At 32.7% G+C, this 26,134-nt stretch overlaps 2 protein-coding genes across 4 annotated transcripts; one reads left to right on the forward strand and one right to left on the reverse strand.

The window, feature by feature from the left end:
* The first annotated feature begins 20 nt into the window (after positions 1–20).
* On the forward strand, positions 21–20,655 carry LOC132728787 (uncharacterized). 3 transcript variants are annotated; one of them, XM_060714459.1, is made up of 9 exons: positions 21–179; positions 10,871–12,423; positions 12,959–13,182; positions 13,648–13,665; positions 14,956–15,211; positions 16,331–16,516; positions 17,364–17,446; positions 18,069–18,320; positions 19,838–20,655. In XM_060714459.1, exons 1-9 carry the CDS (start codon positions 157–159, stop codon positions 19,886–19,888), a joined length of 2,646 nt encoding a protein of 881 aa, XP_060570442.1. In that variant the 5' UTR covers positions 21–156; the 3' UTR covers positions 19,889–20,655. The 3 variants fall into 3 exon arrangements, with proteins under 3 accessions (XP_060570442.1, XP_060570443.1, XP_060570444.1); XM_060714461.1 differs by lacking the exon at positions 21–179 and adding an exon at positions 8,401–8,511; XM_060714460.1 differs by lacking the exon at positions 13,648–13,665 and having other exon boundaries at positions 25–179; positions 19,838–20,654.
* LOC132728789 (PRELI domain-containing protein 2-like) lies at positions 2,582–8,260 on the reverse strand. Its single transcript, XM_060714462.1, has 6 exons — positions 8,144–8,260; positions 7,216–7,273; positions 6,868–6,938; positions 6,006–6,166; positions 5,017–5,122; positions 2,582–3,856 (listed from the first exon to the last, which is right to left on the reverse strand). Exons 1-6 carry the CDS (start codon positions 8,216–8,218, stop codon positions 3,791–3,793), a joined length of 537 nt encoding a protein of 178 aa, XP_060570445.1. The 5' UTR covers positions 8,219–8,260; the 3' UTR covers positions 2,582–3,790.
* Positions 20,656–26,134: the final 5,479 nt, after the last annotated feature.

Below are 26,134 nucleotides of genomic sequence, written 5' to 3' on the forward strand. Positions count from 1 at the left end.
GTACAATAAGATATACTTTATCATTCAATATTCCACAAACGTTTATTATCAGGGGAAAAACAATGGTTATTTTTAAATGTTACTTCATTAACCGATACAAAGATTGCTGAACGTATTTTGTGATATAAGCAGTAAATAATAAATAGTTGTAAGTAGATGGATAACAACGGCATAAAAAGGTAATAATCTTTAATGAAACTCTAAAGTTCATATATTTTGTTTGTATTTGGAAGAGTATACATGTAGTTTCTTAATTAACCCGAGTTTAACTTCGTAAATCTTTATTTATTTTTTATGTATCAATATATTTCTAAAACTGATTGTACGGACAAAACAAATGAACATAATTAATGAAAAATTAAATCGATTATTAATAAAAATGAAAATATCTGTGATGTTTATTATGAAATTCTTTATTTTGAAAAGAAATATAACATGGGAAGGAGTGCAGTGAAACCTATACTGAAAGTGAAAGTAGAAAGTGAAAGCGAAAGTAGAAATCGGAAAATGAATGTTTATTAGAAACCGGAAAATGATCGTTTATCTATGGAATGCCGGTAGGGACATGCCACTTTGCTTATTTGCCAACTTCTGAATTGCTTATTTGCTAATTGCTGATTTGCCAATTTGCTTATTTGCTAATTGCTGATTTGCCAATTTGCTTATTTGCTAATTGCTTATTTGCTTATATACATAAATTTGTATGCTATTGTCAGGCGATACGTCCGACTCGCGGAGTACGTTCTTGTTTGATATGAAATAACAAGTCTTTGTTGACTTTATTTCAAGCTCATGAACCTATATCATGTTATTATGTTTATAAAGTTTTGTGAATTATACTTGGGACAATTATGAGCAATCCATCATTACCTAGAATATAGGTAGAAAGGCAGATGGATACTTTTTATTCAATTTCGAAAAAAGAAATAAATTCAGTATCAAAAAGTAGTTGTTCTTTTTAATTATCTTGAGTTTCAGTTTTAGTTAGCACTAGGGATGCTATTCTATCCACCAAGGCATTGGTTTTCTTGGTAACTTGTTTTTTCTGTCATATCTCTGTTACATTTGCTGATTCATGCATCTTACTGCAACTTTGCATAAACTTTGCGTTACAAGCATGCATACAAAGTACATGAAGAAGCTGTGCCCCTTATATACTGAATGCCAAGGTCACCAAAGTATTGTACTACAAAGCCTTTGTTTTTTTGTCATATCTCTGTTACTATTGCTTACATCTAACTGTAACTTCACATAAGCATTAAATAGGCATCACGCATACACAATATTCAAAGAGGCTTTGTCCATTATACCCTAGGTCATGATCATGGTCATGGTCACCTGATGGCATGTAAAATGTTTAACATGAAGAAACGGAAAAGTGTGACCAAATTTTGCAGAGCTAAAAACGAAGCCTATTGCTTAAATGCAAAGATAAACACCCATATTTGGCATGCACCAATTGGATCATTCGTCATACTATGTGTTCGTACCACTAAAATGAGGCCCTACATGACAAATCTGCTGAGAATAACGACATTTTATATGCCATAAAATAAGAAATAGTTTTGTTTTCAAGTTCTTTTATTTTCAATCTTTACCCAATAATTTTCACTTATATATGACTATATCAAGTGTTTATTATGCCATCAATCTCTGACTTAGGCTGCACAAACAAATCTATAGCTGCAACACATTATAAGGCATTCTCAAGCACAGACGCTTGGGGTCAGATCCTGTCCCCAACGTGATACGCCTCTGTAAAGACTATATCAAAACTATTCTATTATTTATTTTAATACGAATATGACATCCGTTACAACGATAAAACCATTAAGTACTTTATTGAGACTTGGTGGTATATGGTATTTTTTCATACTGGTATATTAAAAATTGTTTGAAAACCAGTTTTAACGATTCCCAATTCTTGTTTAAATATAAAAATATTTTTAATAGAGTGTTTACAGGGTCACGTATCACGTTGGGGTTTGGGATCTGACCCCAAGCGTCTATAGTTCTCAAGGACATGTCAGCCATCAGTTGTAGACATATATCTGCGTAGGTATCACAGCAATTGAATTCATTGACCAACAGTATTCTTGGAAAAACACTGAATTTACAAGAATACTGTTGGTAAAAGTGAACAGATATGACTCAACTGGTTGTTTTTCATATACTTCCGGCACAGTGTAAACTATTTCTATTGCAAAAAAGCAAATTAGCAATTGGCAAATAAGCAAATACGTAAACCAGCGGTTAACAAATAAGCAAATTAGCAATTCAGCAATTGGCAAATAAGCAAATTTGTCATTAAGCCTATCAGCCATTGGCAAATAAGCAAATCGGCAATTAGCAAATAAGCAATTCAGCAAGTGGCAAATAAGCAAATTGGCATGTCCCTACCGGCATTCCATATTTATCAAAACATTATTAAATGCAAAAAAAAGGGGCGGGGCGTATTTGACACGTTATCTAGTATTCCTACAGTCAAACTGTTGGAAAAAACATCATCCCTCCAAATATTCTTTTGACAAGTCCAACAAATTCGCAAAAGTAATAAGAAAATAAAAACTAATTTTCTTCCTAAGTTTTTCATTCAGTTTTATTATCTTTATTATCATTTACTCAAACATTCCATCAACAGTTAAAACAATTATCCATCAAGAATACTGTAAAGTCAGTAAACAAACACGTATATATTATATATTCAAAATATTTTACCTGGAAAGTAAGGCAAAATAAACTTGTACATATATCAGCGTTCTACAAACTATCATTATAATATCATTGGAATCACTGCACCAGTCATTTGGGAACCCTATACATTTAGGGCCCTATTAATTCTATCTACATGTACAGGGAACTGAGCTCGAGGCACTCAGGTTGGGAATTTTCACCTCATTTTTGAAAAAAGGGGGAAGGTAAAATAGATCTAATACATATAATTTATTTTGAAAAAAAAAAAAAAAAACCAAACCAAAACATTAGGATATTGTTGAGGGCAGTTCAAAAATAAGTTTTTGTAGGAGATTTAAAAAAAAACTTTTAAGGGGTGGGGATAGGGGTATGCTAAATGGGATGAAGTTTGTGATATGAAGGCTCTGTCATCACGCCAATCTTAAACCAGATGAGTACAGGATAAATCAGCCGTTGTATTTCCACACTATTCAAGCAAATTGATCTTGGGTTCGAGACGTATATGGGTCATGACCACATTTCCAAATATTACACCAGTACTGGTTAGTTACAGGAAGCAAACTTAAAAGTAGTACAAATCAGCTTCCAACATTTATCACAATTAAGCTAAATATACCAATGTACATATTTTTTAACTAAATGAAGTACCACTGGGCGAACAGGAAGGTTTTGTTTTACTGCCAAATAAAGGTGAGGTATAATGCACTGGCAAGAGCTAATTAGAGAAGGCAATATGAAAACTAAGCAAGAAGGCAATTTGACAACTTAAGCAGGGAAAGCAATTTGACAAGCACTGTACCACTTGGCACAGGGAGTCATAATTTGGTTAAGGATCCGCTGGTCTTAGTCAAAGTCCCTGTAGATGAGATAGATAGGACGAGGCTGTCAATGACTGGTGCATGTAAACAAACATTGAAATCTTTCGGATATATCCCTTTCAAATATAAATAAGACAAGGACTTTGCTGTTTCCCTTGAAGAGATAAAGTAAAATCACTTTTGAACATGTTTACATATAAAATTAAATAACTATTGTACATGGCAGCAAATGGCAAAGTTTTTATTGCTAACTTATTTCATATATAGTCCTAAACTTGTCAACTCTGTTGTATAAGGAAGTCCTTATATCTCTCATCTAAAGAATCTTCCATGATGGATATACTCTGGAAATAACAATAAAACTTGAAAAATGTGTTGCTAGGTTAATCTCTTTTAAGTTAGTAATATAGACATATAAATATTTATATACATTTTCATAGACATAGCCTTATTTTCATCATATTTTTATGATAATAAAGCTACATATAGACAAATCAGAATAATAAGCATCAATGAAATTTGAGTAATGCTAATTCTTTGGTAATGGTGGTAACCTCCCTCCTCAAATAGCATTTAGTACAGTCAGATCATACTGCCATAATTTCAAAGCAGTGCTTAATTCCAAAATTCACTTATGGAGCTTAAATGTACACAAAACTGCCTGAAATAAGGACTCCGTCCATCATTCCAATGAGATAAACATTAGACCAAAGTTAAATAAACATCCTTCACATGGTTTGAAAGAGAGCAGACAGTAAATTGTTAAAGCGCAGGGCTAAAAGCTTTAGTGCCAATACAAAATTTCCAAGCCTACACTTGTGACCCTTTTAGACCCTCTGACTTTGAATCAGGGCACTCGAAGTGTGGCCACTACTCCTCTCAAAACAATGAATATTTTACTCAAGTATTATATATATGCCCCATTGTTCAAGCCTTCAAATGTGAGACTCACATAGTGACCTTGACTTGGAGGCATGGCATCTGAAATGTGGGTTTTGCTTTGTTTTGTTTGGTTTTACGGCACACAAACACAATTTAGGTCATATGGTGCCATCACAAGAAGGGTGATTTTGGCTAACTGTGTGAAACTAATTTGCTGGCTAAAATGATTTACCTTGAACTTTTATCTTGACCTTGAATAGAGGAGTTCTGAGTTTTGTGTCAATGAGATTACCATTTCATGCAACTATCATTAAAATCCCTCAAGAAGTTCAAAAGATGTAGAATTGACACAAAAAATACCTGGCGCTAATCTTTCCCATTTAACTGTGATCTTGACCAATAAATGAGGCAATCTGGTTTCTACATGCTGTCTCAACGAAATAAACATTTGACCTAACTATCATGAAATTCTTTAAGAAGGATCAAAAGATATGTAAAGAAGACACACAACATTTTTTAAAGCTGAGACAGAAAGACAGACAAATGTATAAATATGTCCTAATATTACATACACAATATATAAGAAACAAACAACGAGACATGTTATAATTATGTTCCTTACCCTTTTAACCCCTGAGTGAAGAAAACTTTCAGCAAACATTTCTATTACTCTTCCGAAAGGCCCTATTCCATGAACATCTATACTTCCATGTTGCTCAAATATTGTCCTAAAATAATGACCATAACAATCATATCTAAACTTACATTTACTGAAATGATTATTTACTGTATATTAATTACTTGATATTACAGAACACTGAAGCCTATTACTGATCTTTGGACTTTTCTTTTAAAAAAAGTGACAATGAAAAAAAGACCCAAAGGAAATAATTCGGACACAAAATAGGAAACAAACTCGACACACTTGAGGACTGACATTTTTATCAGTTACATGTACTTATTTCTATAATGTAGTTTCAGAAGATAAATGCACAGAAAAATTAGTAAATGGTAGTTTTAGCCAAAAAGATGACAGACAATTAAAATAACTATGAAACGTGTGAACCAGAGTGACAACATTTTGCCTTGATGTTGCCGACCTTTTATCAGTTTTCACACTTTGACTAAATGAGATGAAAATATGTACGACCTTAATTGAAGAGACCAAACTTTCATTTCGATTAAACAGGAGTCTGAATAATGGGTCAAAATTCGACCTAAGCAGAGTTAAAGTACAAAGATAAAGAAGAAAATTTCATGGGACTTTAGAAATTCTTCGAGTAAAGCGGAATTTTGAGTAAGGTGATTTTGAATTATTGAGAGACAAAAGTACATGTATACTGAAACAGAAAAGAAACTTTCTCCAAGTTTGAATGTAGATATATTGGAACAGTTTTTGAATCCTTTTGAAACTCGATTTTTATGTTGAATAAACATATCGGGCTTTTATATGGGGATTAGCTGACCGATTTTGCAAACAAAACGAGTTTTACAAGCTACTACATGTATATAAGAGTGTACATCTAAGTGGTACCCTTGAACAACTGGCACATACTTTGCGAAAGTTTATTTTTTTGGTTCAGTATATATATATAAAAACTGTTCACAAACCATGCTGGATTTTCGTCATGACTCCTAAATACAGATTTCTCCCAAAGGTTTGCATATTTACACCAAGTCAGATTACGGCTCTTCAAATGTAACTGTTTTCTTCTGACATTGAACCATGATTCCTCCTCTAGAAGTATAGCCTTCTCATTTAAAACTCCTATCTGAAAGGTTTAACACTATTAGATCAGCAAAGCAAAACTATGTCATAAATGTAGCAAACTTATTAGGGTATATGCTTTACTAAGGAAAACATTTTACATTTCATTTCAATTAATAAAATTTTATAATTTTGTTACTAAAAAAAAAGGCATTTTATAATAAGTTTTTTTTTGTAATAGTTTGAAGTAATAAATCCCATTGGTCATTTTATAAGTCTTATTCGATAATTATGACAAACCATAAAGCCAATATGCTTTGGATATATGATATACACCCCTGACTATGCTAGTACAATGTAGTAAAAGACAAGCTTTCAACATTTGCATAGAGTCTTTGTGAAGGGAATAAAGCTATGTCTTTAAAATATTTTTAAAAAGTTTGATCAACACTAAAAAAATTTTTCCATACTTTTATGGTTGATTCTGGAAAGCTTGTACATAAAATGCCTCTGTTTTTATAATGAATAACATATGTAAAACAAAATATCACATACACTGCTGTTGCTAAGCATACCAAATTTGCTTTCAATGCAATAATATACCACCATATTTCTTTCATACAAGCATTTTGGAAGTTAGTATTCTTTTTTAAGTTCAAACAATAATCTTTGCAACTGATATATAGATTTATACACATGACGACAATTATCAATAAACTTTTCACAATTTTGTTTTTTTGTTAATTATTTTTTTCATGAACTCACCTTGCGAAGTATTTTTGGTATAACATTTTCACAGATTGCAATACTTTTTCTGTAGTTAATGCCATCAGAATCTTACATGAAAAGCAAAATAAAAAAATAAATGATAAATCTCTTCTAAAAGACTAAATCAAAATCTAAATTTGAGGGTAACGTTCATATATGTCATATAAATGCACTCATTAGAATTTATAACAAAAAATTAAATGAAACACAAAATGAAACTTAATCAAGTTCTTTGTAAAATTCTTGTTAATCTGACCTCAAATAAAGTTGTGTACTGGGTAATACTATATTTTTTCCTCGATCAAGTTTTCAATTTTGAAGCTCCAAAGATTGATACTTAGTTACCTGTTTTCTCTTCAATGACATCTATTCTTTTGACAAATTTTTCTTTCTCTGTGGGATACTGTAAAATAAATCATAAAATATAACTACATGTACATATAAATTGTATTGTAACAAAAATTATATTTCTATGACTTTTGGATACAAACAATCACTAACACAAGTATGTATTCTTAATAACTTTGTAATAAAGTTAATAAATTATATACCCAAGGATATCTATATCCTTAATTTTATATCTTAAATCACATTCAATCTAAAATGCCTTATTAAAAGATTGGGAGGAGGGAACAAGACATCAAAACACCAGGTTGGCTTATGTTTTAATATAACTTTTATTAACTACCAGTTTGGAGTACTTCAGGTTTTTGTAAAAAATGACAAAGATATTCTCTGGGGCACATCATAGACTGTCATCCATCGGTAAACAGCTTTTTACATACACTTTTAGCAACATTTGACATTTTGACGGAATGGTTCATTTTGCTAATTGAGAGACTCCACACGAATCAGAGAATTACAAAATATATTTTTCATTTGACATAATTTCTTGCAAGTCTTAATCAGTACATATATGGCACAAAATCACAATTATTTTTCACCCCCACATGACAAGGGATACAGGGATACAAGGGTTACAATGGGATACAATGAATTTCCATCAACAGGGGTGAAAAAGAATTGTGTTTTTAGGACATATTTAACAGTTTAAATCAGCTGATCAGCAACTTTCACCATATAGGAATGCTCTTCCACTGACTTAAATAAAAATGCTCAACAGGTTGCATCTTTGAAACCAGTCCTCTCTTTCTAAAAATTTGAAAGACCCAAGTTTGTTTAACTAACATGTCAACATGTAAAATATTGATCATCATAAAGTTCATTTGTACACTACATTTTTAAATCATCTTAACTACAGAGTAGTACAAACTTTAGTGAAATGCGTGTGTGCAACAAGCTCCAGAGGATATTTATATACATGTTGAATATCTATTGTCACAACCATAATCCTTTCTAACTTACAGTTACATAATCTAACTCGGCCTCCCCTTTCACCAGGCGCTCTTTAAGAACAGTGTGTAAATGCGTTTTATTTACTCATGATTAAAATTTGCCCCAAAATTGTTTTTCAAATTAGAGAAAAGCTTTGACTGGTTCTCTTTTATTTTATTATACACAGACGTAGCTGGAAAGTTCATTTGCGAACCGCTCTACAAAAATCCAAAATGGAGTCATTGCGAATTTTCAGAAACAAATAGACTAACAAAAAGATCCTGTTATGTCTAATGAGTAGTTACTGTACGTGTTCACATATTTTTTATATTTGAAAAAAAAAAGTAGAGGTAGATTCTATTGTTATAGTCGTCGCGGCGGCGTTGCCGTTGCCGTCCGCAAACTTGTACCTGGAACATAACTTTTTTATTTCTTGGTGTATTGTCTTCATACTTGGCCACAACAACCCTTGGGTAGACCGCACTTACCTTGACCTTCATCCATAAATGACCTTGACCTTCAATGTTAAAAGTCCAAATTTTGCTTGTTCATGCTGTTATTGGCTGTAACTTTGTTATTTTTGAATGGATTGTCTTTAAACTTGAACATAATAATCTTCAAGGATATCCCTAAAAAATAACCTGACAGACCTTGACCTTCACTCATAAATGACATTGAATTTGAAGGTCAAATTATTGAAATTTTCATGTTTTTGGCTATTATTGGCTGTAACTTTGTTATTTTTGAATGGATTGTCACCACGTGACTCCACCACGTGACTTCACCACGTGACTCCACCATGTGACTCTACCAAGTGTCTCTACCACGTGACTTCCACGTGACACCACCACGTGACACCACCATGTGACTCCACCACTTGACTCCACCACGTGACTCCACCACGTGACTCCTACACATGACACCACCACATGACTGCACCACGTGACTGCACCACGTGACTCCACCACGTGACACCACCACATGACACCACCATGTGACTTCGAATTGCGTGTCTCTATTTATATATATATATGAATTAGTAAATTTATATATATAAAATATATAGACTAAACTAATTTGACAAGATAGAATGATTAATTTTATAAAAAGGAAACGTTAATATTTTGTTCAAACATTTCTTTGTTTGCTTTTAGAGAAAGTAAAAAGTCGAGTTGCCCACGCCCGGCGGTGGCTCTTGTTACAGACTACATTTCATTTCTGTATTTACTACACATTTTTTATTTCCACTGATTTCGACCGTTGCGGCAGTAAAGTTTTAGAACAGACTTGTTATATGAAACCATACCAGAATCACCTGATAATGTCGCAATGTGGCCCCCCCCCCCCCCCAAGTCCCTGGGAATGCCAGACGTTTCACTCCAAAGGCAAAGACAGTTCACACCTAGATGTTTCACTAGCAGTTGATGCAAATAAAAGCATATATCGTGCCTTGAGGATACCTATTTGTAAAAAATATGAGAGGGTGCCTGTGATATAAAAATTCAAATGAAGAGAGGTAGCCCGTGCCGCTGCAAAACCGAAAGTAGTTTGTTTTTATGAATTTTACAATTATTTTTGACGATATACTGCCATTTGTCCGGAGATGATATGTAAATGAACATACTAAATATGTATGATGCATATATAATCAAGCCACAGGTTCATTTCAGCCCGAAAAATATGTCGAGGTGATGGGCGAGGCAAGACATGTCGATTTTTTAATTTTTGTAGCTTATTGTGAAGTTGTAGTACATGAAAAACGGGCACATGACAAAATTTAATCAGCACATAGATAAAACATTCTACTGTTCCGTGGTATATATCTTTTCTACGTGTCATACCTTCTTTCCTTATTATATCTAAATTTTATTGGATTGTTATCCATCGCTGGTTTGTTTTTAGCAGAGAGTGGCCTGTGCATGCGCAAAGAGGGTACCATTTCAGCAGATTTCGCAAAGAGGGTACCGATATGGATATGCACTGTGCAGAAGCAAAAATATCTCAAAGCGATGTTATATTTATAGGACACCTTGGAATCTAGCTTTGGCTCGTTGATATATTTTGACTACACATTCTGTCATTTGTCTGTAAAAATTTTAAAATGATAACAAAATTTAAGTTGAAGCCTGTAGGTTATCATCATTATCAAATTATCAAGGAGTTAGAATAGAAGGGCCACAATATACTTTTTATTTAGTATTTAGCTGTTTAGGGGCCTCAGCCTTTTTCTTGAGGCAAACAAGCACAAGTTTCGCTTATTTGAGGAAACCAAGCTAGGAAAAAAAGGAATAGATTAATTAAAATAAGTGTTATTAAAGTGGCCATCGGCTTTTTTAAGGTTAAATATATGTATTTACAATATAGATAAATCCTTTCATTTAATTGTCATATCAAAAGAATTTAGGTGGAAACTAAAATTTAATGAGTGACAATAAAATACATAAACAATAAGAAACCCCTTCATATCTCTAATCTACTGGTCTCCTCTTTATTTTGAATGACCGGTATCTAGAACTTTAGAATTAGGGCTTGTCTGTCATTTAACAGAAGCACACATTCCAGAAAATAGCATTGTGTCTAGTATTAACAATGGATTGTTCCAAATTAATACCTGGGCAAGTCCATTAGTACAATTAGTACTGTATATTTTTATTTTTCATTTCAGCCAAAATTTAAAGATGGCTTCAGTTTTAAACACAGATAAAGTGGAAGTGAATGATGAAGAAAAATTGAATCTTGAACATTTTTTAATAAAAAAACAGCAGCCTGATCCCACAAGAGATAAAATAATACAGAACTCTAAAGAAAAATACAGTCAGAGTAGACAGAATTCTGCTGATGCAAGTAATCTCAGTAGGAGTCAGAAAGAACGCAAGCTTGATGATTTCCTTAAAAATAAGCGGAGAAGAAGAAGGGGGAAGAAGAGATTAACTATTTCTGATGTAAGGGCAGAGGCAGCAAAAATTTTAGAAGAATTTTTACAGGAGCAACTTGCTCAACAGGCAATACAAACAAGTTCACCAGAATATCAGAGAATAGTTGAGCTGAGTGTTTTTGAGACAACAACTCCAAGTGGGGAAAGTTCTAGTTGTCTAGCATCAAGTTGCAACATTTTACGGGAAGATTCAATACCATATGCTGATGAAAGCGATAACGAATTAAGAAAAGCAGAAAGTCTGCCTCATGAAAACTTTGTTGAATTACAGGGTTTTGGTGGTAAAGAAGTTCCAGCAGGATTAAAAATTCATCATGAGAAATCTAAATCTGCCCCCTATAGTGAGCCTGACAATGAATGGCGCCAGAGTCCTAGTACGAGGTTACCTGGCACAGTTCAACCAACTCCGTCTGCTCCGCCAGGTACGCCTCATACACCATCTGAAAATAGTTCCAATGGAAGTGGGTCATTGTCACATCCAGTGCCTTACACTGGGAAACCAAACGATTCCAGTATCCCTTGCTCAAGTGATTCTTTAGATACAAATAATAGTCTTGGAAAACCACATTCCAGACCGAAAAGGTCTATCCCTGAAGTAGCACCACACACATTGAATCTTTCTGGTCTATCTGAACCTCAGAGTCGATCTACAACATCAGTAAATGATGATGATGACGATAAAACAAGCAGTACATCTCCAACAAAATATACATACACAAAATCACCACATAGAGTAAAGAAATCAGGATCGGTATCCTCCAGTGATACAGACAGCACTGATCAACAGATGCATGGAAGAAAGAAGAAATCTATGTTTAAAAAGGCTCAACACAGAATGCAAAATTTCTTTAGAAATAAAAAACAGAAAGCACATGATGGTGATGATGAGATGGATAATCATAATGATGAAAGTCCGAGAGGGAGTTTAAATGAAAAAACGACAAGACCTAAGAAATATTCTAAAAAGCATGATAAAGGAAATTATGATACCGCCGATATGGTGGATATGGCTGACAACTACGTACCTCAAGGTAATGAGACAGTCCTAGAAGAGAGACATATCCATAGAAATAAACATATACATCAAACACATAGTGGCAGTGACAGAAAAACTGTTCTACGTAGCGAAGTGTCCGAGGAGACTATAGATGTTGTTGACAAGAAAGAGAAAAAACATACAGAGAAAAAATGGAAGATGAAAGAAAGCTCAGGGCAAGATACGGGTCTATTCGGAAAGCTTAAACGCCTTACTCTCCGTGATAAAAGAAAACGCAGCATGAAAGGTAAAATCTTAGTTAAAATTTTAAAGCTCAGATTTGAAAATTTAATGAAAAAGGAAATAATGAAATAGAGTACACAAAAAAAAACAATTATAATTTTTTTTTCTAATAAATAGAACAATTTCCCTTACTGTTTAAAGTTTTAAACCTTAAAAGATTAGAAGTGATACTAAATTGTTTGAAGTAATGACAATCTTAAACTAAAAGGGTAATTTTTTTATAGAAAGATAATTTTAATTGTGAAAAAGTATTTTTAGCATAATTGTGCTGAAATGATTGAATAATAGCTCTGGCATGTTTCCTTTTAAATGGCATAAAGAGAGTGCTGCTATTGAAATTCTTACTACCCTGCTTCCACCTACGGGTTATCATGGATTATGGGAAGGCAAGCCTTATTGAAAGTTTCCTGTAATGTTGATGTTTATTTTATTTATTAAATTGCAGTAGTATTGAACTTAACCTTACATGTACTTTACAGAAAGCTCTTTGGCATGCTATTTTAATGAAACATTCTAAGTTCCCTTTGAAAATTTTACAGAATCAAAATCTGATAATTTTGGACAAGACGCGGCAGACAGTGGATATTACTCACGGACACTATCGGTACCCGGCAGCGCTCGCCCATTTAGACCTAACCAGTTGGGATTGGATGAAACAGACGATGCGGGCTTGACAATGTATCCAAACGGTCGAGGATTTGCCTTTTCCAACTTTGAGAGAGAAGAGAGGCGACCTGGCGTGACGTATACAAGAGCAAGTCAGGTAAGATGTTACGATACATACATGTATTTAGTATTGTGAGTGAATAAGTAAATTTTTTTGTAGCATTATAATCTTCAGAAAATAAATGAGATTTAAATAAAAACAACATGGTTTCTTTTGTTGATGCAGATGTTACCATGTATTGGAAGGAATGAAGGATAGTCTTATTGTTAAATGAAGCCTACATTTAAGTTATGGGCGTTTTGTTTATTTAGATAAAGATATTTTTAAACAAGACTTAAAATGGCTTTATGATTTAAATACATCAAAATATTGACAGACACATTGTGAAACAAAATTTGCAAAAATGAAAAAATGAGATTACTTTTAAATATCATTTAAATAAATTTTGTAAATAAAAAAAGAGAATGATTAGTTATCCTTTAATTGTTAAGCTTAATATTTGTCAGGATTTTGTAAAGCTACAAAAGTGTAGAATATTTTATATATCTTCTGTAATTTAAGGATCAGACTTCAGATCTGGTAATTTTATTAAAGCAGCACACCTCCCAGATGTGTATCAATTTTTTTATGAAAAATGTAAATTGTTCAAATGAGTAAATATGCTGTGAAGTGTACAAAATAAGTCATTTGATATATGTTTATGGTTAGGCAACAAAATTATTGTAACTAGTTGAAATATGCACAAACTTCACATACTTCATCTGGTAATAGTAGTAAAGCATAGAATTGTAATAGTGATAAAAAAGTAATTTCTCTCATATTGTGTATGAAACATTCAAATTTTCACCAGCATTTAGACTGTTTATACATTTGTTAACTATAAATAAGTTTAATTTTTTGAAGGTACATGTATATTATTACTCATCTGGAGGTGTACACCTTTAAAGCATAAGTCTGATATGTGTGCTGTTAAATGCATGTATTAAAGTTATTAGTTCAAACTAGAACTTTTCTGCCATGGTACTTTGTTCAGTTACATGTTCTTCTTACCACTGGAAAAAGCTGAAATATTTAATTTTCTTTTATGCTTTCCTCTCCCTGACTTAACTTGATAGCCTCATCTTGCATCAAATTTTCCACTTTGTATTATTCTGTTCAAACTTTTTTTAGCTCATACCTTGTTGAATATGTGCAGTATAATGGACTTTCCTTGAAACAAAGATTTAACAATTTATCACCTCTTGCGTTAAAATGCGTTAATCAGTTTGCAACGGGGTTCACTCCATATATGCTACATCTAAATCAACAGTTGCATGTAGAATTAATGCTTCATGAGACCCTATTATTGAACATTCTTTAAAAAATGCTTTCCCTGGAATCTTTTTGAAAACTTTATTTTAGTTAAAGGTCGTAAATATGGCATGGGGTCTTTTTTTTTAAATACATATACAGATTATTAAAAATGTAGATCTACAGTACGTTTTGAAACTTTTATCATTGGCATAAATTAATATTCAATGACTTTAAATGAAGAATCTTTATTAATTTAGTATAATTGTAATGTTTTACACATTGTTTTCTCATCTATACAAAATATATAGCTTTTAGAGTTCCACTCTTTATAATTTTGGGATAAGGGACTTAATGAATATTGCCAAAAATTTTTATCATTATAAATATTTAGTCATGCCATTTTGTGATTGAGCGTGTTACATAAGGGAATGGGGACTGCAGTATTGTATGGAAAAGTTAAAATAAAATTCTGCATTTCGATATGATGCTGTCGACAAATGTAATATTCTTTATTCCATCCCTGCTCTAAGAATGATAGTTTTTACAGGTCTTTGATTTGAATTTTTACAAACCCAGGTTATATGTAGAGAGGAAGGTGATGAAAAAGACATAAAACGTCATTCCAGCCATCTTGATATAGTGGATTACAGCGGTAACATGATTGAGAGGCTATACTTTGATGCAGACGGCAATGAATTGCCGAAGAACAAGTCATTTAGTTACCTACAGGAGGAGGACGTACGAGAGCGAGTCATAGATGATCATGGTCGTAGAAGAGTTGTACGAGATGTTAAACACCATGAGCACATGGAAATGGCAGAATCTGATGGAGGTATTATGGGATTTAGGTGTTAAAACTTTGTGATAAGTGTCAGAATTGTTATATTTAGTGACAGATTTTTACCCGAGTGGGATTTAACCCAGTCAAGGGCTTGCCATTGTGTTTTTTAAGCAAGAAACTTGACATTGATTGGTTAGTAATGGTTGGTTCTAGGAACAAATTTATCAATGAATGTGTGTCTTATAGCATCCCACACAATGAATAAAATACATGCTTAATATCTGCAGGGTCTCAATGAGATATTTTACTGGTAGTTTCCTATATACTCATTATTGTATACAAACATGAAAAACAATCGCAGAAATAAAAATAAAGATAAATATTCAAACTTACATAAACATTTAGTAAAGGGTATTAAGTTATATCTAATAAAATATTTTTTTATGAAATTTATTAACACTATAATTATGTTGTTTCCATAATCTTACGGTTGATTCTGAATAGAGTTGTAGCATAGAATATCACTGTTATTTAACACTCATGAACATTGCATGTGAACAGAATAAACAAAATAATATTATGCTGCTATTGTAAGTAGGGTTTTAACTCTTTATCAATGATTTCATGCATGTGCCATTTGCTTCTAAGGTATTACATAAGCATATCTCTTTCATACTTTTTTTTCTAAAATTCAAACAATAATTTGTTAACTGCAGGCATCAGATATATAGCTGGAAAGCTGTTTGGTAAGCTCAATAGGTAGCGTGTTGGACTGTGATTCGGATGACCCGGGTTTGATTCCTGGATTGTTGTGATTGACTGAAATCCTTTTAATGGTCATTCGCACTGTACCTCTGCTCTGGCATGTACAGAAGTTATCAGTTCCTTTGGAAAGTGAAGGCAACTAGTACTGGTAAACTGCTTGACAGCCTGCCCAGGAATGATGTGGTGGCGGAACTGAGCTCTGGTAAATTCATTGTGGTTTACTGCTGTGATTCGGAGTAAAAGCTACCAACACCACCACCATTGCAATAGGCTGGACACATGATGATATTTGAAAATATTTTGAAAAACATTACAGTCAGAAAACCAGTCCGGTTTCTTAGTCAATGTATGATTACAGGTTGCAATGATAATTCTGATGTAACTCTTTACTGTTTATATTTGCAGAAGATAAAAAAGACTTGGAAGACATGACTGAAGCAGAAAAGGATGAATTATATGGTAAAATAGCAAGTAGACTGGCAACTATTGGAGACAATTTAATGTCTGAAAGAGAGGACCAGTCCAGAAGTGCATCTGCTAGTCCAAGATCTAAACTGACTGATGATCAGAAATCTAGTCCTGAACAAGAAGGTAAAAGTTTAAGAGAAATCTTGATCTATTTTATAAAAATATATGTGTATATAAAATTATGTATACTGACCTTTTTTACTGTCAACTTCAGATGACCTTTTACCACAGTTGACTGCAGCTGATCTTTTACCACTAAAACCTTATACTGATCTTTTACCACTGTTGCCTTCAGTTGACCTTTTACCACTGTTGCCTTCAGCTGACCTTTTACCACTGATGCCGTCAGTTGACCTTTTACCACTGTTGCCTTCAGCTGACATTTTACCACTGTTGCCGTCAGTTGACCTTTTACCACTGTTGCCTTCAGTTGACCTTTTACCACTGTTGCCTTCAGCTGACCTTTTACCACTGTTGCCTTCAGTTGACCTTTTACCACTGTTTCCGTCAGTTGACCTTTTACCACTGTTGCCTTCAGCTGACCTTTTACCACTGTTGCCTTCAGCTGACCTTTTACCACTGTTGCCTTCAGCTGACCGTTTATCATTGTCATCTTCAGCTGACCTTTTATCACTGTCACCTTCAGCTCACCTTTTACCACTGATAATATTGGTTTTGGTCTGATGGTCACAAAACTTTAACCTTGACCATAACATGGAAGTCCTTCCACCACCAGCCTTCAAACTTCACAGGTGCATGCACCTTGATGAGCTGTACCTGCTAGACCCACTTAAATGGCATGGTGTCAAAGGTCAATGTGTTTCCCCTGGGGCATAGTATTCTTTCAAATGTAACACTTGTTTTTTATTGCAAAGATTCCTTTTCATCATAAAAATACGTATTTGTAGTTACATATCAATATCAAAATATTGTTTAAAAAGTGAATATCATGATACTTGTTTAATTACAGAGTTTACAAAAACCACACTTACACCATTAGAGATAGAGTTGAGAGATGAGTTAAGAAAAGTTGCTGATGATATGGATGCAATGGTAAGTTTTGAGTGGACCTAGCATGTCTTAACAGACTAGTATCAATATTTTATGCATTGCTCTTGTTGAAACATGATTTTGTACACCCAAATGTTTGACATACTTTACAAATAAAAGTACAAAATAAATGTATGTATTTTTAGAAAATATTTTTGCTTTAGAAAAGTCATCAGCATGTCATTCAATTATCTTTAATCAATTTGATCATATTATTTTTATCTGAATATAAAGTATTAAAACATATAGAGGAGTCAACAAGATTCAGCATACAACATGAATATAAAGTAGTTAAAGTTAGTTTATTTTTGTTATGCAACTATTCTTTTAATGTACAATGAGTACATGTACATGTACTATATTATCATTTGTTTAGTTAAATCATGTGTAAAGTCTGATCATCAATAAAATGGGCTATAATTGATTTTGTTGAAGTGATGCGGTCAGTAGATATTACTGTTATAATTTATTGTTTCAACAGAAAATTATACAATTTACAAAAAAAAAATTTAAGGGTATATAAATCTTTTGCCCTTGTTTAATGATGTTGGATAAGTTAAAATCACAGATTAGTATTTATTATTATGAAGAAGATAGTTTAACTTTTTAATGAATGACATTTCAGTTGGAAGCAAATGCCAAAAAAGCAGCTCTCCATATTTCTGGTATAGTCACATATAACCATTTCAAGAATATAGTGCAGGAGTCAGTAGGCAAGGAACAGGGCTGGGCTCAGGTAGCTGCAGTGTTTCAGATAACCAAACGAGCGATGCGACTGGCTGGCCAGAGCGGAGCTATGGCATTACAGATAAAGGAAATGAGTTTGAAATATATAGAGGATACATTTGCCAACTGGATTGTTGGGCAAGGTGGTTGGGTAGGTATTATGTAGATAATTGTAATTGGAACTTGTATGCCTATAAAGAATATACTGCAGATATTCTAAGATAATAACTACAGTGAAATTTGGGAAAACCGGACGCTGAGAAAATCGGAACTCTCTAAAAACCGGACGAATAATTCAGTCCCAAATTTTCCCTTCTTTAAACTATTGTATTGAACATTGACAATACCGGAATCTGTAAAAACCGAATACCGGACGGTTAATTGGGGACTACAAAGTCAATTATATAGACAATTACCCTGACAATACCGGACGCCGAATGTGTGAAAAACCTTGTGTACTTATCAATTGGTTGTGTCTAATACGCTAACTGAGCGGTAACGGAACAATAATTGTCTGATTTGTTTATACTGTCTCTTTTCACAGTTTGATTTATTGTAAGGTATAGATGTTACCGTTTTATATAAATGCCAAAATGCACGAGATATTGATCAGTTAAAATCAGTATGAATAAAAAATAGAGTATTTTTCTATTGTGTTTCGCAACGGAAACGAAATTTATCGGCGCTTAGTTCTATTCCATGGCCGAAAATTATTCGACGAGAGTTGTCTACATGTGACAAAGTTAAATTAATTAAAGACAGTGAAACTTTGCCGAAACCTACTTTAAAAATCTGACCAATATGTTATTATTATAAACAAACAAAGTAAACTAAATTCGTTAAATCATTACCCATTACCCAAATGTCAACATATGCGGATGTGCTCAGACTTGATCGTTATGATGTAACTGCTGTTCATTTTTATCCAAACTTTTATGTCTTTATATGCAATAATGGGACAAAAACAATTAAAACATATTTTATATTTTTTTTTGTATTCTTATCATTTCTTTATTTAGCAATATACGTACACATTATCTTGAAATGCAAATATACAGCATCCTTAGTAACTCATTGCTCGGTTATAATAATTATAAGATGCTGAACAGCTGAAGGGGACATTGAGAATACCGGACCGCTGAGAAAACCGGACAAAACCCTCAGTCCGAAAGCCGTCTGGTTTTCTCAACTTTCACTGTACATGTATTTAAAGGTAAAACAATATCTGCATAATCAAATCGTCACTAGGCCCAATAGCTCTATGATAAACTTAATGTAACATTTTTATTGTAAATTTTCATTCTTTTGATATAATTTGAAGCTGTTATGTCTAGTTGCTTCTGTGTTACAAATCTGGTTTACAAGTTAAAATAAAACTGCTGTAGGCAAAACTTCTTGGGTATTAAAATTTCAATAGTTCTATATTTACTGAACTTGATGCATCTTAAAGAGTAAATTGTGTAAGATCTAGTGTAAGACCAAGACAGCTAAGGTAAGGTACAAGTTTTGTGGTTTCTCTTATCATTGGTCAACATGTCAGAAATACTAGGCATTTAATCTTTGTGACCTGATATTCTATACTTTAAACTTTAATACTATCAAATTTTAAAAATGATGTTTATATGTGTATGATAAACAAATATATGTCTTATTTATTGATATTTTCAGGAGAGTATGCTGTCAGATGCTGATTCAGATACAGAATCTGAGCTTGACTGAAAGCCTGGTACAAACCAAATTTGACTGAAAACCTGGTACCAACCAAATTTGACTGAAAACCTGGTACCAACCAAACTTGACTGCAACCCTGTTACCAACCGAGCTTGACTAAATACCTGGTACCTATCAATCTTGACTAAAAACTTGGTACTAACCGAGCTTGTTTGAAAACCTCGTACCAACCAAACGTGACTGATAACCTGGTACCAACCAAACTTGACCGAAAACCTGGCAACACCCAAGCTTGATTTCTTACCTGGTACCAGTCAATCTTACCAAAAAAAGAAACAACTGTTAAAAATGGAAGTTTTCGTAAGTTGAAACCAACTGACCTCTTCCATTTGTTGATTCAGTCTGGCCTCCTCCAGTGGTTTATTCCATCTACCCTGCAGTGGTTGAGTCTGTTTGACTCAAGTGTCATCTGCATTAAATGCAAGTTAACATTGTGCCTCATATTTGCTGTGATGTACATTTTATTGTTGTCAGAAGATCTCAGAGTTACTTCAAAGGTGACGTTAGACCATACAAACATTGTGTAACTGTTGTGAACAAGTAATTAGAAAATTTAGGTGATATTTCATAATTCGCTAGAGATACTGTTTGCTCGATGTAAGAGGTGACATTATTTGAATTTTCAAGGCTAAAAGATTTAAGGGATGTAATGATATGTAGAATTATATAATATTTGCTAGTAATATATTCATATTATTAGCTTGTCTGTTTTGAAGAAAAGAGGGAGCTATTGTGACAGCTGCGTCTTCGTTGTTGTCGTGCAAAATTCTTTATGTAGTCCATTTCTCAAACAATTTTAAAGGTATCAATACGAAACTTTGAAATACTTGCTGACTGTGACAAGAGGCAGTTGTAAGACAAGGGGTATAATTTTAAAAGCTATATTTTTGGAGTAATCCCCCTTTTTTAAACTTTCTTGGAAATTTTGTCTAAAGTGGTAAGACGAGCATTAACACTGCATGCAGTGCTCTTTTACTTTGGAATTTAGGCTTCATTATATATATAAGACTTGTGTATTTTTGTGTGAACCCAGTGATGAATAATGAAAATTCCAAAAATGTAAATTATTGTATCATGTGAATAAGACACTGCAAACTTTAAGCCAGCTGTCAGCAGCAAATGTTACAAATGTTACCCATGTAATCAGTGCAAACAAAGATCAGCCAGGCCCAGTGTATTTCTACAGCCCGATCATGGTCTGCACTGTATGCTTCTCAGTCTGTTCTTATTTTGAAATTTTCCCTGAAAATGGTGAATGTTTTTTTCCAAATTAAATGCTAGACAAGTCCACTTAAGATATTTTGCTTCCAAATTGAAAGATAAACAAGTCCACTTAAGATATTTAGCTTCCAAATTGAAAGATAGACAAGTCCACTAAAGATATTTAGCTTCCAAATTGAAAGATAGACAAGTCCACTTAAGATATTTTGCTTCCAAATTGAAAGATAAACAAGTCCACTTAAGATATTTTGCTTCCAAATTGAAAGATAGACAAGTCCACTTAAGATATTTAGCTTCCAAATTGAAAGATAGAAAAGTCCACTAAAGATATTTAGCTTCCAAATTGAAAGGTAGACAAGTCCACTTAAGATATTTAGCTTCCAAATTGAAAGATAGAAAAGTCCACTAAAGATATTTAGCTTCCAAATTGAAAGGTAGACAAGTCCACTTAAGATATTTAGCTTCCAAATTGAAAGATAGAAAAGTCCACTAAAGATATTTAGCTTCCAAATTGAAAGATAGACAAGTCCACTAAAGATATTTAGCTTCCAAATTGAAAGGTAGACAAGTCCACTTAAGATATTTAGCTTCCAAATTGAAAGATAGAAAAGTCCACTAAAGATATTTAGCTTCCAAATTGAAAGGTAGACAAGTCCACTTAAGATATTTAGCTTTGTAAGGGTTTAATGAAAGTCATACCAGAAATTGTGATTTATATACTAAATGTAACAAGGTAGTGCCATTGATAATACAAATTGATCTTAAAAATGCATCTTTTTCCATGTTAAAACATTGAACAATTTCTTTATATTATGACCCAAATGCAGAAATATTTACTTTGCATAACTGGTAATTGTATCTTTTTTTTTATAATTTTAATTGTAAATGCTGAAATATTTTAAAAGGGGATTAATTTACAATGTATGTCATAATACCAATCTGATTTGAATACTTACATTTATAATAACATTCTCACTTTATTGCTTAACTATGTATAAAATAAGTCATATTATAACTCAAATATTATTTTAGGCAGCACAGTCCTTTTTAGCTCGACTTTTCTATGAAAAGGGGAGCTATCCTACTCGCCCCGGCGTCGGCGTCGGCGTTGGCGTCACACCTTGGTTAAGTTTTTCGTACCACCCCACTTTATTTCAGAAGTATTACAAGTATGGCTTTGAAACTTACCATACTTGTTCACCATCATAACCTCCATCTACAGACAAGAGTACATAACTCTGTCAAGGTTTTTGACAGAATTATGGACCTTTTTTGACTTAGAAAGTGTATTGAGCTTGGTTAAGTTTTTTTGTACCACCTCACTTTATTTCAAAACCATTGGAGGTATTGCTTTGAAACTGACCATACTTGTTTACCATCACGACCTTCATCAACAGACAAGAGGACATAACTCTGTCAAGGTTTTTTGACAGAATTATGCCCCTTTTTGACTTAGAAAATACATTGAATATGGGTAAAATCCACTTATTGCCTTAACCCTTTGAGATATTGCTTTGAAACTTTTAATGCTATTTCACATCATTACCCCCATCTGTACGCAAGAGAAGGTAACTCTGTCAAGGATTTGTTTTAAAAATTAAGGCCTTTTATCGACTTAGAATCTTGGTTAAGTTTTTAGTACCAGTCCACTTTTTGACTGAACTGTTTGAGATATTAATTTGAAAGTTGGAATACTTGTTTACAATCATGATTCCCAAACATGTCCAGGAGAAGGTAATTCTGTCAAAGATTTTATTTGAATTATGGCCCTTAACTGTCAATGTTTTGTATTATAGGCAAGCACTAAAAAACTTAAAAAATCTAAAAAAATTCATTCCTATCCACTGAACCTGCAGTGTTCAAGGGTATCACACAATTCAGTAAAATAATTCTTCACTAAATATCTTAATGCTCATGGCCATTGTTCACTTTAAAAATACAGAGATTCTTGTATTGCCTTTTACTGCAAAAACTTTTTTTATTGGCAAGCAATAAAAAAGTCGAGCGCGCTGTCTTACGGACAGCTCTTGTTACTTAAAATTTTGTTGTTGTTTTTCCAGTATGCTATTGTACTTAGATATACATGAACATGTATGGTAAAAACCCATTAATATTTCTTCCACATTGTTGCTTCATCCCAATTTATGCATAATGATGTTAAGTAGTAGCAAAAATAGAAGTAAATCCATTTCAACATTTGTGTGTTCATTTTAGCTGAACAATCCAAGATATGAAAGCTAAATATAACTTGAGTCATGTTTCTGGAAGAGATTATTTTCGCATGTGTCATATTTATGGAATTCTTTTAAACCTTGTACTAGACACCAAATTTCATTTCTTTTATTCATGCTACTTTTACTGTAGTAGTTTTCAAAACAATAATTTGAAAGGCATGTAATGTTTTAATCATAAGCTCTGGTTGTTAATGAATTGTAGATGTACTTTTGGAAATGTCAACAAGTTTAATGGCTTAGTTCTTTTTTTGATACCTTTGTGAAAGAAGTACTTTGTCGTAATGCTTGTAGATGGTGGCCGTGTAGGTTCAAGCCCCATCAGAGGCGAGCTCTTTTAAGTTCTGTAAACTGTGATCTTTTATAAATATTCATTAAATATTTTTGCTGTAAATTTTTTTTTAGAGTTTGTTAATGATATTTTGAACATATTTTTTTTTTTTTGCTCAAGTGCTATATTTTTGATGTTTTTGTTTTGTTTTTACTGATCTTTAAAAAAGTAATTCATTCCACATTGTTCATGTTTTTCATGTTCTGTCTTACGTGTGTGATAAATATACTAGTTTAACTAGATTATTATGTTTTGTAAAAATATCTGAGTTTTTTTTTGTTTTGTAAAAATATCTGAGTTTTTTTTTTGTTTTGTAAAAATATCTGAGTTTTTTTTTTGTTTTGTAAAAATATCTGAGTTTTTTTTTTGTTTTGTAAAAATATCTGAGTTTTTTTTTTGTTTTGTAAAAATATCTGAGTTTTTTTTTGTTTTGTAAAAATATCTGAGTTTTTTTGTTCTTTTTGTTATATAAATTTATGAAAGTGCAATTCATGTTTTACACTGCTGTGAATATGTACTGTAGAACTTTGGTAGGTGGAAGTTGAAGAGTAAAAACTTTGAGACATTGGGACATCGGTCCAGGTATCAGTCTTAATTGAATAACAAAATTTGAAACACACAGCACACAGTAAAATTCCACAAATACATGGTGGTGGGGTGGGGGGTGGGTTGGGGTAATCAGCTTTCATTTTATTTTGACACACAGGAAAAATTTACTAATCGAAGTTCCACAATTTAGAATTTCTACAGTATGTATAATTATATATATGTATATTTACTTTTTATTTTGAAAGCTTTTCTTTTTTAGTGCCTATTAAAACTATGCCTTGTTATTGGTTATAAGAAGTGGCTTCTTGTTTCAAAGTTTGTTTTTAATATTAGCTATAAATATTATTGACTGGATATATTACCCAGTTGAAACATTTATATACATGTAGTAGACAACTATTTTTTTTTGTATGACAATACTGCGCGTTTGTAATGTGGCTTTTTATTGGATGGTCTGGATGTTTATATAGTTTTATATATACGGCTGTTGTCAGTTTATGAAAATACTAAATTTTTTCCAAAAAAAAAAAGGAAGTTAGCTGTATTATAGATCGGTTTTAAAGATTCCTGGTAGGTTATATGGTCTAGTGACTCAGGTTATATATGCAAACAACTGTTTTATATAGGGCCATATAACTTGTCAAAATTTTTATAACTTATGATATAACGGGTCAAATGTCTTAATAACCGATTTATAATTAAGCACATTTACATATGAGAAAAACTGAAAATTAATTAATGAATTTACTGAAGCTATGCATGTAAGTAATAATGCAGAGGTCACAATTATCCAGTGAAAATTGATGTTACAAATGTGCAGTATTAAAAATAGATGAATCACTGCAGGCTCGATATTTCACTCTCCGTTATAACACTAATCTCAGTATAGCGCTTATAGACCTTGGCTCCCAAAAAAAAAAAAAAAATCATGTAGATCTAGATCATTTTATAGCGCGCCATATCTGCTATAACGCTTGTTCAATTTTACAGTCAAGTACCGTAAGCAATTGTAATTAGGACATTTATGATCGCCAAAGGTGTGAAAAACATGCACAGGTTAGCGTTTATCCGGTCTTTTGTTGATTTACCTGTCCATCAGTCAGGCATCAAATTGTTTCCAAAATCTCAAATTCATATCATAAGTGTGACATGGGCAACCGGTGGTGAGTATAAATAAACTAAAATTAACACACATATCTGTGACATGCAAACCTCCCTGAATTACATCATTGAATTGTTTTAGAAAAAGATAATGTCGTTATTCATTGAACATTAAGTAAAAACATCAGCGTTATATGTATAGGCGATGGGTGGCGTAATAAGATAATTTCGCAATGAGCGTTCTAATGAGAGTCTCGTTAGAATGCGGGGTTGAGACATTGGACCCCAACATGAGCGTTATAATGAGGCTGTAGTGTATTTTAATTATAATTATGTAATTTATGCCATGTATGTTTATTTTTGTTTAAACATAAACAAAATTTTAAATTACTGATTATTTTAGGCAGTATTGTGAAGATAACATAAGTTGTTGCTTATTTCATTGATCTATTTTTTTTTTCTTAAATAGTTGTTTTATTTAAAGTGAAATAATGATTATTTGCTTACAAAAAATTTATGTGTAAAGATGCATTTAATAAGGGCTTTTACTCTTATTGTATACTTGTCAGAGTTTTGCTTCACTTTTTGTGTGAACTATGACGACAAAATTAAGGAAAGACCTTCCCGGAAAATGACACAGCTAGAGGCTGTAAGAATGTAGAAATTGTACCTGATTTACATTAAAAAGTAAAAGAGTTGCATACATGGATGAAATCTAAGCTGTATAGGGCCAAAAAAAAAGTTATGTGATTTGTGTGTGTCATATATTTTTGTTTGCTTCATATTGCAAAGTATTTAAGT

Source organism: Ruditapes philippinarum, unplaced genomic scaffold (assembly GCF_026571515.1).
Source record: "Ruditapes philippinarum isolate M1 unplaced genomic scaffold, ASM2657151v2 ctg10477_1_1_1_1, whole genome shotgun sequence".
Classification (NCBI taxonomy): Eukaryota; Metazoa; Mollusca; class Bivalvia; order Venerida; family Veneridae; genus Ruditapes; species Ruditapes philippinarum.